Source organism: Prinia subflava, chromosome 21, assembly GCF_021018805.1.
Source record: "Prinia subflava isolate CZ2003 ecotype Zambia chromosome 21, Cam_Psub_1.2, whole genome shotgun sequence".
Taxonomy (NCBI): Eukaryota; Metazoa; Chordata; class Aves; order Passeriformes; family Cisticolidae; genus Prinia; species Prinia subflava.
Window position 1 is genome coordinate 3,331,420 of NC_086267.1, and position 13,814 is coordinate 3,345,233.

At 41.1% G+C, this 13,814-nt stretch overlaps 1 protein-coding gene across 1 annotated transcript in view; it reads left to right on the forward strand.

Annotated features, from left to right (window-relative positions):
- The first annotated feature begins 2,829 nt into the window (after positions 1–2,829).
- Positions 2,830–13,814, forward strand: part of PRDM2 (PR/SET domain 2) — a 52,070-nt gene continuing 41,085 nt past the window's right edge. The window contains exons 1-2 of the mRNA XM_063417013.1: positions 2,830–2,914; positions 9,930–10,002. Coding sequence (XP_063273083.1) covers positions 9,994–10,002 — 9 coding nt within the window. The 5' untranslated portion in view covers positions 2,830–2,914; positions 9,930–9,993. The remainder of the gene's footprint in view (positions 2,915–9,929; positions 10,003–13,814) is intronic.

The following is a 13,814-nucleotide window of genomic DNA, read 5'->3' on the forward strand; positions in this document are numbered from 1 at the left end:
GAGTCCACCTACTTTCAAGGCTACTTTAGAATTTCTGATTAAAAAATCTTTTCTAGAAATGTTTTTTTCCTGCCGTGGCTCACTAAGATTTTCACACACACGAAGATAATTCTCTCTGACCCACGAGTCACCTTTTCAGCCACTCTGAATAAATTCAGTTACACACCTAAGATTTACAGAGAGGTTTTTGCTAGTATTTGTCTCTCCTGTGTGCTCACACACCTCCAAGTAACCAGAAAAGCTTATTCATCATTTTAGAGAGCACAACAGCAGACATATTGATGTTTTCAGGATAAAAAAAAAATTAAGTGTTCAGAACTTTAATCAAATAAAGACTTGTAGGCTTCTCTGACAACTGAAAGTGTAAACTGAAAGTGCAGGTCCCCTAGAACACCACCAGATGGTAGAAATTCTCAGTATAAATGCAGGAAAAATAAGGATGACTTGTACATCCAGATGGAGAAAAGTTTTCACTTCTGTTACTTGTAATACTTTTAGGAAATATTATACTTAACCTTGAAAGTAGAAAGGTCCATATTCTGGCTGGTTTGGTATGTAATTTATTCCATGTTTTAAATTTTTCTGTTACTGGTATAGGGCTCTAGCATATTAAATGGGAACCTTAATTTTTCTTAAAATAACCCCTAAACTTACACAGGTATAATTAGTCCAGCTTACTTACAAAATTAAATGTTAATACAGCTAAATTAAAACTAATTTAGTCTAATAAAAGTTGTTTAAACATATTTGAGGTTTTCTTACTGCTGAAATTAGAGGCTTCAAAACTGGTTATGGTGTACCTAGACAACATTTTGTAATATAAATGCATCCTGAGTGTTGCAGGTGGAAAAATCACTGTGTCCTGTTATTTTTCAGTCTGTTGTTGCTTGCCAAAGCCAAGCATCACTGCAGAGGTGTTCAGACTCCCTGGCAGTATCTTCCAGATGTGTGAAAGGTTATGTTTGTAGCTATGACACTTGGTAATATTGTGGATTGTTTTTAAAAAGCTTTGTTTTGATGAGAGTGGGCAGTCAGGTGATTTGCTTGGCTACTTGCTGAGGAAATCTTCCAGCTCCATGGAATGGAATGGGATTCCTCTGTCCTGATGCTATGTGAGTATTTTTTGTGTCCAGCCTTACTGACAGTTTTATTCATTGATGTACATAATCAAAGAAATGTAAAACATTTGTGAACTTATTCTTATCTGTAACTGTATTAATGTCCTATGGATTTAAGTCAGGGATTTTCCTCTGGGAAAATGGCAAATTCTTAATAATTCCAGATAAAATACAGTCCTAGCCTGGGAGGAAAATATCTCTGACTGCATTATGAATAGAACATTCAGAGGAGAGAGAAATTAAGGGCAGAGACACTGTTATGTCCTGCAGTACAGATACAGATATCTCCCAGCAGGTGATTATGGAGGGGTTTTTTTTCCTCTCAGGTACTTGCTCAGAAATTGCAGTGAGAAAAACTTGGTTTAGATGGAACACTACAATTTATGTGCAGCACAAAAACCCAGCATCAGCCTGGGCCCCTCAGGGCTTTGAGGGTCAGTCCCCACATACCTCAGTGACCCAAATCAGTTCCCCTCAGCCACCTCCTTGGCTTTTTGTTGTTGTTGTTTTCAGCCACAGGTGAGAACCCTGTGGAGATGCTTTACTACAAAAAGATGGAAAAGACATTTTAAAAAAAAGGGAAAGAAAGGTTGGAAAGCCTGTTGATTGTCTGGCAGAGGGTGGTGGATGGAGGCGACTGGGGCATGTGGTGTGAACTGAGGGGGGCTCAGGGGATGGAGAGGATGGAGGGGATAAGGGGGTAAGGAGGGTGAAGGGTGTGAAAAGGGATGAAGGGGAGGAAGGTGGGGTTGGGGATGAAGGGGAGGAAGGGGGTGAAAGGGATATGGGAATGTCAGTGATGAGGGGGACGAAAGGCGTGAAGGGAATTAATGGAATTAAAGTGATGAAGGGAACAAATGGAATGAAGGTGATGAAGGGGCTCTTGTGGATGTTCGGCATGAAGGCAACGTAGAGGTCGAAGGCAAAAGGGGCTGTTGGGGATGAAGGCGAAGAAGGGCTGGAGGGGGCTGTTGGGGATGAGAGCGATGAGGGCGATGAAGATGATGAGGGGCAGGAGGGAGGCATTAGGGGTGAGGGGGATGAGGGGATGGAAGGGGTTGTTGGGGATGACGGCGATAAGGGGGATGAAGGCGATCAAGGGCAGGAAGGTTGTGTTGGGTATGAGGGGGATGAGGGGGATGAAGGGCAGGAAGAGGCTGTTGGGGCTGAGGGCGATGAGGGGCATGAAGGCGCTGAAGGGCACGAAGGCGTTGAGGGGCAGGAAGGGGCTGTTGGGGATAAGGGGCATGAGGACGATGAAGCTGATGAGGGGCACGAAGGCGCCGAGGCGCAGGAAGAGGCTATTGGGGCTGAGAGTGATGAGGGGGCTGAGGACGATGGAGCCGCCGAGGCGCAGGAAGGGGCTGTTGGGGATGATGGCGATGAGGGGGTTGAGGACGATGAAGCTGATGAGGACGATGGAGCCGCTGAGGGACACGAAGGCGCTGAGGCGCAGGAAGGGGCTGTTGGCGCTGAGGGCGATGAGGGGGTCTGAGGACGACGGAGCCGCTGAGGCGCAGGAAGGGGCTGTTTGGGCTGAGGGCGATGAAGCCCCATGAGGACGATGGAGCCGCTGAGGGGCACGAAGGCGCCGAGGCGCAGGAAGAGGCTATTGGGGCTGAGGGCGATGAGGGGGTCTGAGGACGATGGAGCCGCTGAGGGGCAGGAAGGGGCTCCGGGGGTCCCGCGGCGGGCCCTGCCCGCGGCCTCCCCCCAACGTCACTTCCGAGGCTGGAGACAAGATGGCGCCCGGACGGTGCCGGCGCTGAGGCCGCTCCGCCGCCAGCGGGGCCCGGGTGAGCGGCGGGCGGCGGGACCCGCCGGGCGCAGCCGGGACGGGCCGGGCGGGCGCAGGGCAGGGCCGGCGGCGCAGGGAGGGGGCCCGCGGAGGCCGCTGTGCGTGCGGAGCCGCCCCGGGCTCCGCGGGGAGGCGGCGGCCGGGGGCGTGAGGGCAGCGGCGGCAGGTGCGGGACCTGTGCCCGCCGGGACGTGGGAGCGCCTCGGGGAGGGGAAGCGAGGGCGGAGGATGGCGAGGGAGGCCGGTTGGAGGAAGATGCTCCATCCCCTGGGCGGCTTTTTCAGGTTTTTTATCTTGAAAATGCTGGCTCGGAAGCGTCGGCTGGCTCCTGCCGCTGCCAGCCCGATGCTGAGGGAACTCTGCGCTTTCAAAGTGTCTCCAGAAGTTCTGGCGCCTCGCAGGCCCCAAGGCTCCTGCAGGTCACGTTCTGCCAAGCTGAGGGAGCGGGGCTTGAAGAAATTAACTCCAGAATTGGCTCATTTACTGTCTCCATCTGTGAATTATTCTTCTAAGTTGGAGAATAATTCATGACGGTACAGTGGTACTGTGGGGGGGGGGGAAATGTTTGGGGTGAGATGAAAAATATTCATGTGAGGCATTTAGAATGGCTCAAGAGATGTATCTTAAGTTCGTTTTTTATTTGAAGCCAGAGCAGCCTGGGGAGCATTGCTGATAACCATCTCATGGACAGGTAGCTGAAGTCTTCAGTGGTTTCAAATTCATAAGAAGCTGCAGAATTTCCATCCTGAAGCAGTAAAGAAAACTTTAAGTTATTTTCAACTGCTGAGGAAGGAAGAGAAGGTGGTGTGGCTGCACCTGCTAAATGATCATTCAGTGGCAAGAGAACTATTTTTCTCATTTCACATTTGAGTGAGCAGCAGTGGACAGCTCTGGAGAACAGCAGGGCTGCTTGTGCTTCTCATGCTGCCTCAGTCTGCTGTTCCCAGTCTGTGCTCTGGACTTTGGGCATGTTACTCGGATGCAAAGTCTTTTCCAGCTTATTCAAATATACTAAACAGATTAGGGTAATTGGAGATGTACAGCAGCATGGCATGTAATTTTGTTCCTCCCCAGGAACTCTAGTGATAGGACAAGAAGCAGTGGTTTCAAATGGAAAGGGGGGAAGTTTAGGTTGGATATATGGAGGAAATTGTTCCCCATGAAGGTGGGCAGCCCTGGCACAGGGTGCCCAGAGCAGCTGTGGCTGCCCCTGCATCCCTGGAAGTGTCCCAGGCGGGGTTGGACAGGGCTTGGAGCACCCTGGGACAGTGGAAGGTGTCCCTGCCATGGCAGGGGTGGGACTGGATGAGCTTTAAGGTCTCTTGGAGCCCAAACCATTCCATGATTGTACATTGTTGTCTTCTGACGGTTACAACATTTCGGTAAAAATGATGGGCATGTTAAGAATTCAGGGCTGCTTTCCTTGCTGTGGAGATTTCCAGCTCTTCCAGCTGCAGAAAAGCATAGTGGTGGATCAGTGAGAGCATTGGCACTTTTCAGATGGAGATCTGCATCACTGATAGATGAGTGAGTGACTTTTAAGAAAAAAAAAGACCTTTTGGACTTGCAGAAACAGCAGTGATATCCATGTGGAGGTGCCTGTTGGTTTTCAAAGATATGGCTACCAGGATTTGCTGGGACAGCAGTGCCTCCACAGTCCATAGCAGAGACCATAAAAATAGGTGGCACATACAGTGAAACCCTAGTTATGGTAATTAAAGGGCAAATCATCACTTTGGATGCAGTATCTTTGCTAGAATGCCATGGTGAGTGTGGTGTTTGGAGATTCCTGAGTTGGTGCCTGATTTATGGGAATCCTAAGAGTAGCTTTCTGCCAGCGCAGCAGGGAAGGTGGGGAACAGTGTTCAAGCACTTCCATGCATTTGTATAACACATCCATTTTTTATTGTTGCACATTTGCTTGAGAGGGGAAGAGGAGTAAAGCAGAAAGTCTTTCTCTGTAAGAACTGAAATGGCTCTGGAAGTCAATCCTGCAGTGCAGTGATATCTCCATTTCACTGTTGCACATAAAAGCCTTGATCCTTAGGGATAAACAAGTAATATAAAGTGTATAAAAGGGAGATGCTGGGAGATACTGGGCATCTCTCTGTTGGAAACAGAAATTCAGAGAGGTTTAGAGATGACCAATAATGGCAAACCTGTTTAAAGTACTGTAATATCTTTGCTGTTGAACGTGTTTGCATGGAAAGGGCAGATATGATCCTGATACTTAACCCCCCAAATGAAATAATTTCTCTTACCAATGTGTTTTTTCTCCACTGAGAATAAGCTGAAAAATATTTCTTCTCTGCCTCTGTATAAAACATGCTGTAGTCAGAAGTGGGAGGATGAGTCCTGTGTTGTAAAAAGAAATGACTGAAATTGGCTTTTTCACGTAGTAGTAAATCAGCAGTGTACTTCCCAGACAAAATTTTTGTGGGGTTTTACTGCATTTGCAAGTCAAAGTGCACTCATATCTGAATACTGGAATGGCATTTCTGCGTATTTGCACTTGTTAGAGACTTGTTATTTTCCATTTACTTCTCTTGACTAGTTGCTGTTTAATTAATAAACTTAGGGTTTGTGTTGTGTTGGTGATTTCTTGGCTTTTTATCTTGGTTAACTGAATAAACCTTCCTGAGGTGTAACAGTTTATTTGGTTACGTGGCAGTAAGCAAAGCCTTTTTTCTTACTGGACAATAGGTAATAGTTATTATGTTTAGAAACTGTTTAATAGTTAAATGTTTAGAAAATCATTGCCCATTTTTTTCTCTGTTCTTATCCAGACAGCCTTGAGTAACTGAAAATGTCTTTGCATTTAAGTTTCTGTCAGTAGAAGCAGGATGCCCTATCACATGCATATTTTAAACTTTTAGACTTAACATGAACTTCATGTTTTTAAATTGGCAAGCTTTATTTCACTTAATGCATGGAAAAATTGTGGATGAGAGTATTTCAGTATTGAATTGAACACATGTAGATGTGCTGATGTTTAAAAAATGGCCATGTGCTGCAGCTAGAAATTAAAACAAAGCCAAGATCTGTGCAGGATCCCAGGCTGAACCCCGGGCATTAGGAAAACAGGCCGTGGAGACTTCCAAGTTGTTCCTGCTTCTCTAATGAACGTGTTTTTACTGGAGCAGTGATGTAATGCATGTCCCATTTTCAGCTTCCAAAATAGGATTGATACTCTCATGCCTGGTTTTTCCTTCCTCTGAATTGGAAGCAGCATTCTCTTTCAAAATGCTTTTTGATTCTGGGATTGAAAAAAACCAACCCACATACAGAAATTATAAATATGGCTTATAAAAGCAGAAGATAGGCTACTTAGTAAAACCTAGAAATGCTTACTGGTGTGTTTCAGTCTGATTGAGTTGGAAAGGGAGGATCTGCAATGCTGGGTTTGAATAAAATTACTTGCTTTTGTTTTGCAGATTTTATTCCTAACAAGTTACAGGTTTTCTAAGGCAATATTTAAAATTCTGAAGCATAGATTCAGTAATAATGTCAAAATACTTTTTGCTTTAAGCATTTTGCTTTAGAGACCACAGTGTTTCCTTAAATACAAATGCCTTGTATATTCTTATGTGAATAAATATAATTTGTTGCCTAAAAGTGAGCCTTTCAGAAAAGGAAATTTTTCTGAAACTGTAAGCTAAGATGAAGTGGTAGATCTTCTTTCTCTTCTTTGTTTACCAGATGCTTTAATGTCGTGAGTAAGTGTGTAGTATTTTTCTACTCATGGGATAGAGCAGTAAGTAGTAGTTTAAAATCAAAATGACCTGGCAATGTTTTCTGAAAATAATTTTGAAAATTCAGGTTGCTGGGGTGTGTGGTTCACTTTTGGGATAGAACCTCTATTGTTCTTAGGGCTGTCAGTGAATGGCTGAAGTTCACTGTGGTAAATGTTATTAACAATATTCAAGTCTTTAATAGATTAGGTTATGTTGCCGTTGAGTTCAGAGGAAAGGTTGGATAAAAATTCTTGTTACCTGTATTTGGTGGAGCTGCTGAGTGACTTTTTCAAAGTACTACTGCAGTTGTCTATATTGGTACCTTTAAAACTGATTTAGAGGGCCATTATTGTGCCTTTGGTAGATGAGAGATTCCCCTGGTGACCCATCAGAGCAGCGGGGCTTTCCCGGGGCTTCTCTGGGAAATCCTCCGCAGCTCTGGGTGTAACAGGGAATTTATTTGTGTAGAGAGCCAGAGCCTGTCCCTGCTGGCAGTGATGAGAGTAAAAACCTTGCTGGTACTCACTGACCCTGCTGGGAGCTGAGGTTTGGGCAGCACGTGTAGAATTTGTTTCACATTGTCTGCAGTTTGTTGAACTTTGTGTACCAAAAGCTAAACCCCAAGTTCACTGTTACAGATACTGCTGTTCTTACAATGTTTCATTTTAGGGGGAAAGGAAACTAGTGGCTGCACACAAGACTCCATACAGTACTAATTTTATTTATTTTCCAGTGCAGTTAGTCTTGCTTTCCACATAGTTGAATTCACTGTTAACAAAATAAGTAATGTGGAAGAGGGGAAAAATGCAGAACTGCAGATATGAAATTTTAATATGAAGTGTGTATTTTAAATTAATGGCTTTCAAAATACTTGTTAAACCTTTTGGTTTACTACAAATTGAGTTTTGTGAGCAATTCTAATTCTGTTTTATGCTCAAGTGGTTCCACTGATAATTGGTAGTTGAAAGAATATGGAGTAGTACAGTCTGTTAGGAATCTGCCTAATTGTTGTGTGGATGTTTAATTACATCAGTTTACTAAAATGTGTTGTCATCTCCTAAGGAATACTATTTGGATACAACCAGTTGTATAAAAGTTAAATAAAATACTTACAAATTTTGTAAAAATACCATTATTTTAGTTTTGAAAATTCTTTGTTAACTAGTAATTCTAAGCAAAGGGTTTTTTTATTAGTGTATGAAAAAGAAGAAAAGTGTATTTTTACTGCTTAAATGAAACAAAGTAAGACGATTTTGTCTGCTTTTCAAATTTTTTAGTAGTTTATTTAATAACTGGGCTAAGAAAATTCAGCTTAGAGGAAATTTTCAGCTTGACAGGACTTTAACTCTGCAGCCTATCACTTTATTGCTATTTACTTGTCTCAGATTGTACACATTTAGTGGTGGTTAGAGATGGTGTTCAGTGTTTGATTCTGTAAGAGAGAAATCTTTCAATCCTCGCTGTCTGTGTATGGCTTGGGCACTGTGCAGTGCTGGAGGTGTCACAGGACTGGAATTCACCACTGCAACTCGGGCAGCTCCTGCAGTCGGGTTCCAGACTCCTTCCACATTGCTGATCAAAAATGATGTGAAGAGCTGAGCCTGTGGCGTGGAGGGAATGATTATCTTCAGTGAGAGGGAGGAGAAAAGGTGGAAAGAGGCATAACATAACATAACAACATAAACATCAACTTGTGCCAGCCCAGCCTGCTGCTCCTCAGGCTCTGCTCCTGTGGCCATAGGAGGTTCTGGCTTTTCTTGACTTTATGTGAGTAATTATATAAAAATATTCTAACAGTATAGAAAAATGAGACATTAGGTACTCAAAATAAGTTTGGTTTCACACTAGGAAATTATTTGATGCCTCTCCTGCTATGCAAATAATTTCATTTATAAAACGATGTTGCATAGGTTTTGTCCTAGTGAACAATAAATAACATTGCTGGGGTTTTCCCCTGATTTTCAGGCCTCAGCTTAAGTACAGAAGTTTATACTGACTCCAATACTGAAATAAGTTAGGAATAATGCATTCCAAAAGGAATGCTTTTCTCTGGATGTGTACAAGCTGTTTACATGGAGCTCCTTATCCCATAACTGGTCTTGGCTGGCAAACTTTAAATCCCTCTGAATCAGTTGCAAAACTGGAACTGAAATACAGATGTTTCATTCTTTATTTAAATGTTCACACAGTGTGGAAACTCCAGGACAAAAGGAGTTAATCCTGGAAGAGCTGTATACAACAGAAATACCATTTCCAAGAACATTTTCCTTTTCTTATGGATTTCTTAAACAGTGTAACAGTTGAATGATGCTTGGCAGTGTTGTCACTTCTGCACAGCATTAAAAATTCTTTCAGTACAAAGATGTGAGGGATTATGTGAAAATGATTTGGTGCAGATTTTGCTTGAACTTATTTTAAATTAAATATTAGTACTTATGCAGAGTACTTAGTAAAAAAAAATCAGTTGATCATTGTTATAGTAGGAAAACTAAAGACAGGGAAGAAATAGCAGTACTTGGATAAAGTGCTTAAAGTGAAGAGGGACCAGGTAACTTTTAAAAATAGAGGACATTCATTTATTGAAAATTCTGTATGACAATGGGACTAAAAGTAGTTTTGGCCTGATTTTCAAAAAAGCTGTTTTGTATACATCAGGAAAGAAAGGAAGTGAGTTGATCTCAACCCTTAGATGTGGCATCATTCTGACTGGTTTTCCATCAAGTCATGAGTTTCCAAATTTGATGCCTACTTGAACTAGGAATTTTTGCAGGTACCTTTTGAAATTGGGGCTTTTATTAAAAGGGAATGTAAAATGCATTAGTGTAATAAAATACCTCAATGCAGCTCAATTTAAGGAATATTTTCCTGTTTCTAGTATAGATGAGACTCAATACATGCATTTTTTAAATTTGAAAACTACATAAGGCCTTCCATAATGCTTTGATATAAAATTCTAAAGAGATCTGACTTCTAAAGTTCTTAAAAGTACTCAATCTTGAGCAAACTAGCTTACTTTAAAAAACAAAGGGAACAATCTTACCTGAGCACATCTCTTACATCATCATTTAAAGCAGGAAAAAGATTAATGCTAGATATCCATCCTGAGATTATTCAGACACATTTGAGCTGTACTAACAAATCTGTAGCTTGGAGCAGATTTTTTCTAAAGGAAAATGCTCATTTTCTGCAGATGATTTAGGAAGAGAAACTACAGCTTTGTGTGTATTTTCAGTTCAGTGTAAATTTGTACATATTACAATTGTGTGTTTTTCTTTTTAGGTTTCATGTAATCAAAGGAGTTTCTTTGTTGTGTGTATCTTTCAGAACACAACAGGAATTCAAAATGAATCAGGTAAGTAGAAACGTAAGACTTCATCAAAATACTTAGAACAGTTAATTATTAATAAGAAAAGTAAATCATCCACTAAAAAATGTTCTTAAAATCTTCGGTCTTATTAAATTTCATAATCATCCATTCTACAGCACATATGCTTGTGAGATGTCTGCTATTTCATGGATTCAAGGTTTTTGTGAATTCCCTTCAGCAGTGTGTAAGTTATTGCTCCTGGCACCTCTTCTAAGAACACCTCTCCAGAAAATTCTATTTCCTTCTGAAGCTGTACGTAATAATTCAGTTCCTTATAAAAGTGGTTTGAAAATTGAAGGCTTCCATTTTTAAAAATCCCTTTATAATCACATTCCCTTTTCAAATGTGCAGTAAGCAATCTGCCACTAATTGATTGATTGAGAAATGTCACACTTTTGTGGAATCTGAAGTGTTTCTCCTGGAAGCAAGTGGAAAGGCTGGGAAAGCACATTTCCTTTTGGAGCAGCACTTTGCGTGTGGAGTCACGAGTGTCCTGACTGGAGGCTACTTTAATTAATTAAACTCTGCAGCGTTTTTTTCTGCATTTGTTTATCCTCGTAGGAATTGTCCATCAGTTTGTCTGTCACACACCATTGTGTTACTCAGAGATAAAGTAGATGTTGCCTCAGATTTTTCTCACAAGTCCTCCTCTCTCTCTGGCTGATCTCACCAAGCCCCTTTGGCATGGCAGTGTCACCATGGGATGTCACTGCAGGAAAGCCATTTTTACTTTGCTCAAAGAGTCAGCCATGAGCAGAAGCTTTTTGAGTCAGAAACAACCACAGTACACAGTTGTGTAAAATGCTTTGTGTGCTTCAAAGCCTGTAGCTAATATGTGCTTTTATTCTTGTTTGATCAGCAGCAGGCCTGAGTACAGTTAGCATTTGCTGCAGTGTGTTTTCTGTGAACTCATAGAGGTATATGCACAAATAATTACAGCATGGAATGGATTGGTGGGATGCTTCCTGTTGCTTTTTTTCTCTGATTTAAAGGAAAAAGTCTTCAATATATTTGTACATATTAAAAAGGTACAAACCAAAATAAAATCTCTATCAGAGCGTTGAAATATGTATTGTGAAAAAACATACTTGTATTATATCTATAGACAAATATGAATTGTATATATAAAATAGAAGTTGCATTTGCATTAGCACACTTTTAAGCATTAATAGTTTGTTTTGGGGAGCAGGGTTAACTGCTGCTTCAAAATTTCAATTGAGAATTGAAATTTTTTCAGCTGTAGGATTTGTTTTGATGCACTCAGTGTCATGAAGCCAGCAGCCTGTTGCTCTGTCTGCTTGAGGATTATTCCTGCCTTATTAGTCATTCCAGTGAGCTCTGGATTCTGCTAAAACTCTGAAAACTGTAGATCCTAATGTGTAATTGGTACTATTGACCACTTCCTTCCCATATGTGTGTCCATGTCCCATCGTGTCCTGTCTGTTGTTGTGTTCCTTCACTCCAATTTGTTTCTAGAATTAAATCAGATTTCTGTGCTGTCTCAGAAGTCCTCATCTTTCTTATGGGGACTGCTGGTGTTATTTATGCCTTGCTGTGAACTGTTTCACCTAATTAAAGGGTGCAGTGACCCTTCCTCAGGGAGTTCTTACAGCACCTCAGGGTCCTCCTTGGTGTTTCTGGCTTTCACCTTTGGTTCCCGTAGCACATGGAGCCCACACGGTTTTAATTGTTCACTGACCATTTCTATTCAGTGTGTATTTAGCATCAACCCTGTGGTGTTTTTTCTTGCAGTGCCCTTGTCATTTCATTCACTGTTGACAAGTTGTAGTGCCAGGTCTGTATAAGAAATGTTTTTGCCTGATGCCAAACATCTTTCAAGTGGTTTGTTTCTCATATTTCTTTCATTCTGCTTGTCTCTGCTTTTGGTGTGATTTTGGTGACCATGATACTAACTGGGCTGGTGTTGATTTGGTTTATATGAACAGACTGATAGTTTTGTGGTTTATCCCACAGAAATCTTGAAGTAGTGAAGGAAAACCTTTTCTTAAATTCTTTGATATGGCCTTCTTGTTCTAAGGAGAAGAAGATTAAAAAAACCCCATTTGTTGTTGGTGTTCATGTTTTTGGGTTTTTTTGAAGATTGCTGTCTCAGGATAGGCAGTATGTGTCCTCTTTTCAAAGGAAATCCTCCTGTAATATGTAAATTAATTCATCAGAGTAGCTGAATAATTTATTTTAAAAACGCCAAGCGAACATGGGCTTTGATTGGTAGCATTATCTCAGACTGCAGCAGGACAGAGTAGGAGGAATTTGGGTACTCCTGGGAAAAAAGCATGGGCAGTTACTTAAAAAATGCTGAGGAATACAGGAACAGAGGACACCTGCACTTGTACTGAAACTTCCTCCCCCCATTACTTCTGAATTTTTCAATGATTATTTCAAATACTTACAATACATCTTTCATTTTCCAGCACACAAATTGTGTGCAAAGAGGGGTAGCTAAGGTGAGGTGTGTGGACAAGGAGAGCCCTGTCTGCTTTGCTGTGCTAGCTGGCACAACCACCCTTCCTCAAATAACTTTTAAAAACTTCCCTGCCTTCTTCTCCCTCTTCAGTAGCATCCTTTCCTTTATCTTCTCATTTATCCTAATCCTGTTTCCACCCTAACACGACACTAACTGTCATTCATTGCACTGTTCAGGATGGTTTCTTTCCTTTTCACTCTTATGTTTTATCACCTGTAAATATCTCCTTGCAGCTGCCTTTTCTACTCTGCTTAAATACTGTTTGTAACATTGTAGACTAATCTGTGGTTGGCTCACGAGTACCATTATATTGAAAGTGGTGTGAAAAGTTGCTTAATGTGTTAAAAGGTACTGCCAGAGTGTCTGGATTCTGGATTTGATGCAAACAGGAAAAAGATTGTTTCAGTTAGGGCACCACTTCAGCCCTCAAATGATCCTTAGGCATTGTTCTAAAGTCACCTCATACTGCCTGATTGAAATGCTAGAATGTAATTTTCTGATGAACTTCAGAGTAAGAAGCTTAAAAGTGAAATAAGCTTTAGGTGTTTTTGTATTCAAAACTGCAGCCTTGGAATGAGTGAAAAATACTGTGTTAGGCTTGAGATAAATGCTGAAGTTGGCTGTAGGACATACACAAGTGCACTACTCTTATCAAGAGATGAATTTTGTAAACAGAAAAATAAATTTAAATGTGATTGTTAAGTCTTGCTAGAAAAGTGATTGAAATACAGTATTTCTTTTTGGTAAACAGACATTGCTTGGGGACAAGCTGTGATCTGGAAAAAGTTTCAAGTACCTACATCTAAATTGCAAATAAAAAGAGATTGCACTGATTTGACTGAACTAAATTGTTTATTTTATTTTGTTTTGAATTTGATTGCTTACTACCATTCATTTGAGGTGTGAAATGTGTTGTTGTGTAAAGGCCATACCAAATTTTCTAGTACATGTAAAATCCATTAATATGACAAGTGTTGGATGACCCTGAGTGTTGTGTTCTCTGAATGTCCTGCTAATCTCTGGTTTATGTGGGTAGATGCATAATAAAATTCTGATTGTGTACTACTCCATACAAATACACTTCTTAAATGGTAGAACAGTTTGGGGATATTCAGAGTTAGAAGGTGTGACTACTAAAGAATATACCAGGAAAATTAAAAATTTATCATAGTGCTGGACACTTCTGAATCAGTTCAGTCTGTTTTGATAGGTTAAAATTTATTTGCAGGGTTGAGATTTGAGATTTTTTTTAACTGCTCATCAAAACCCCAAACCAAAACCAACACTCTCCAAAGAAACTAAATCCCAAATG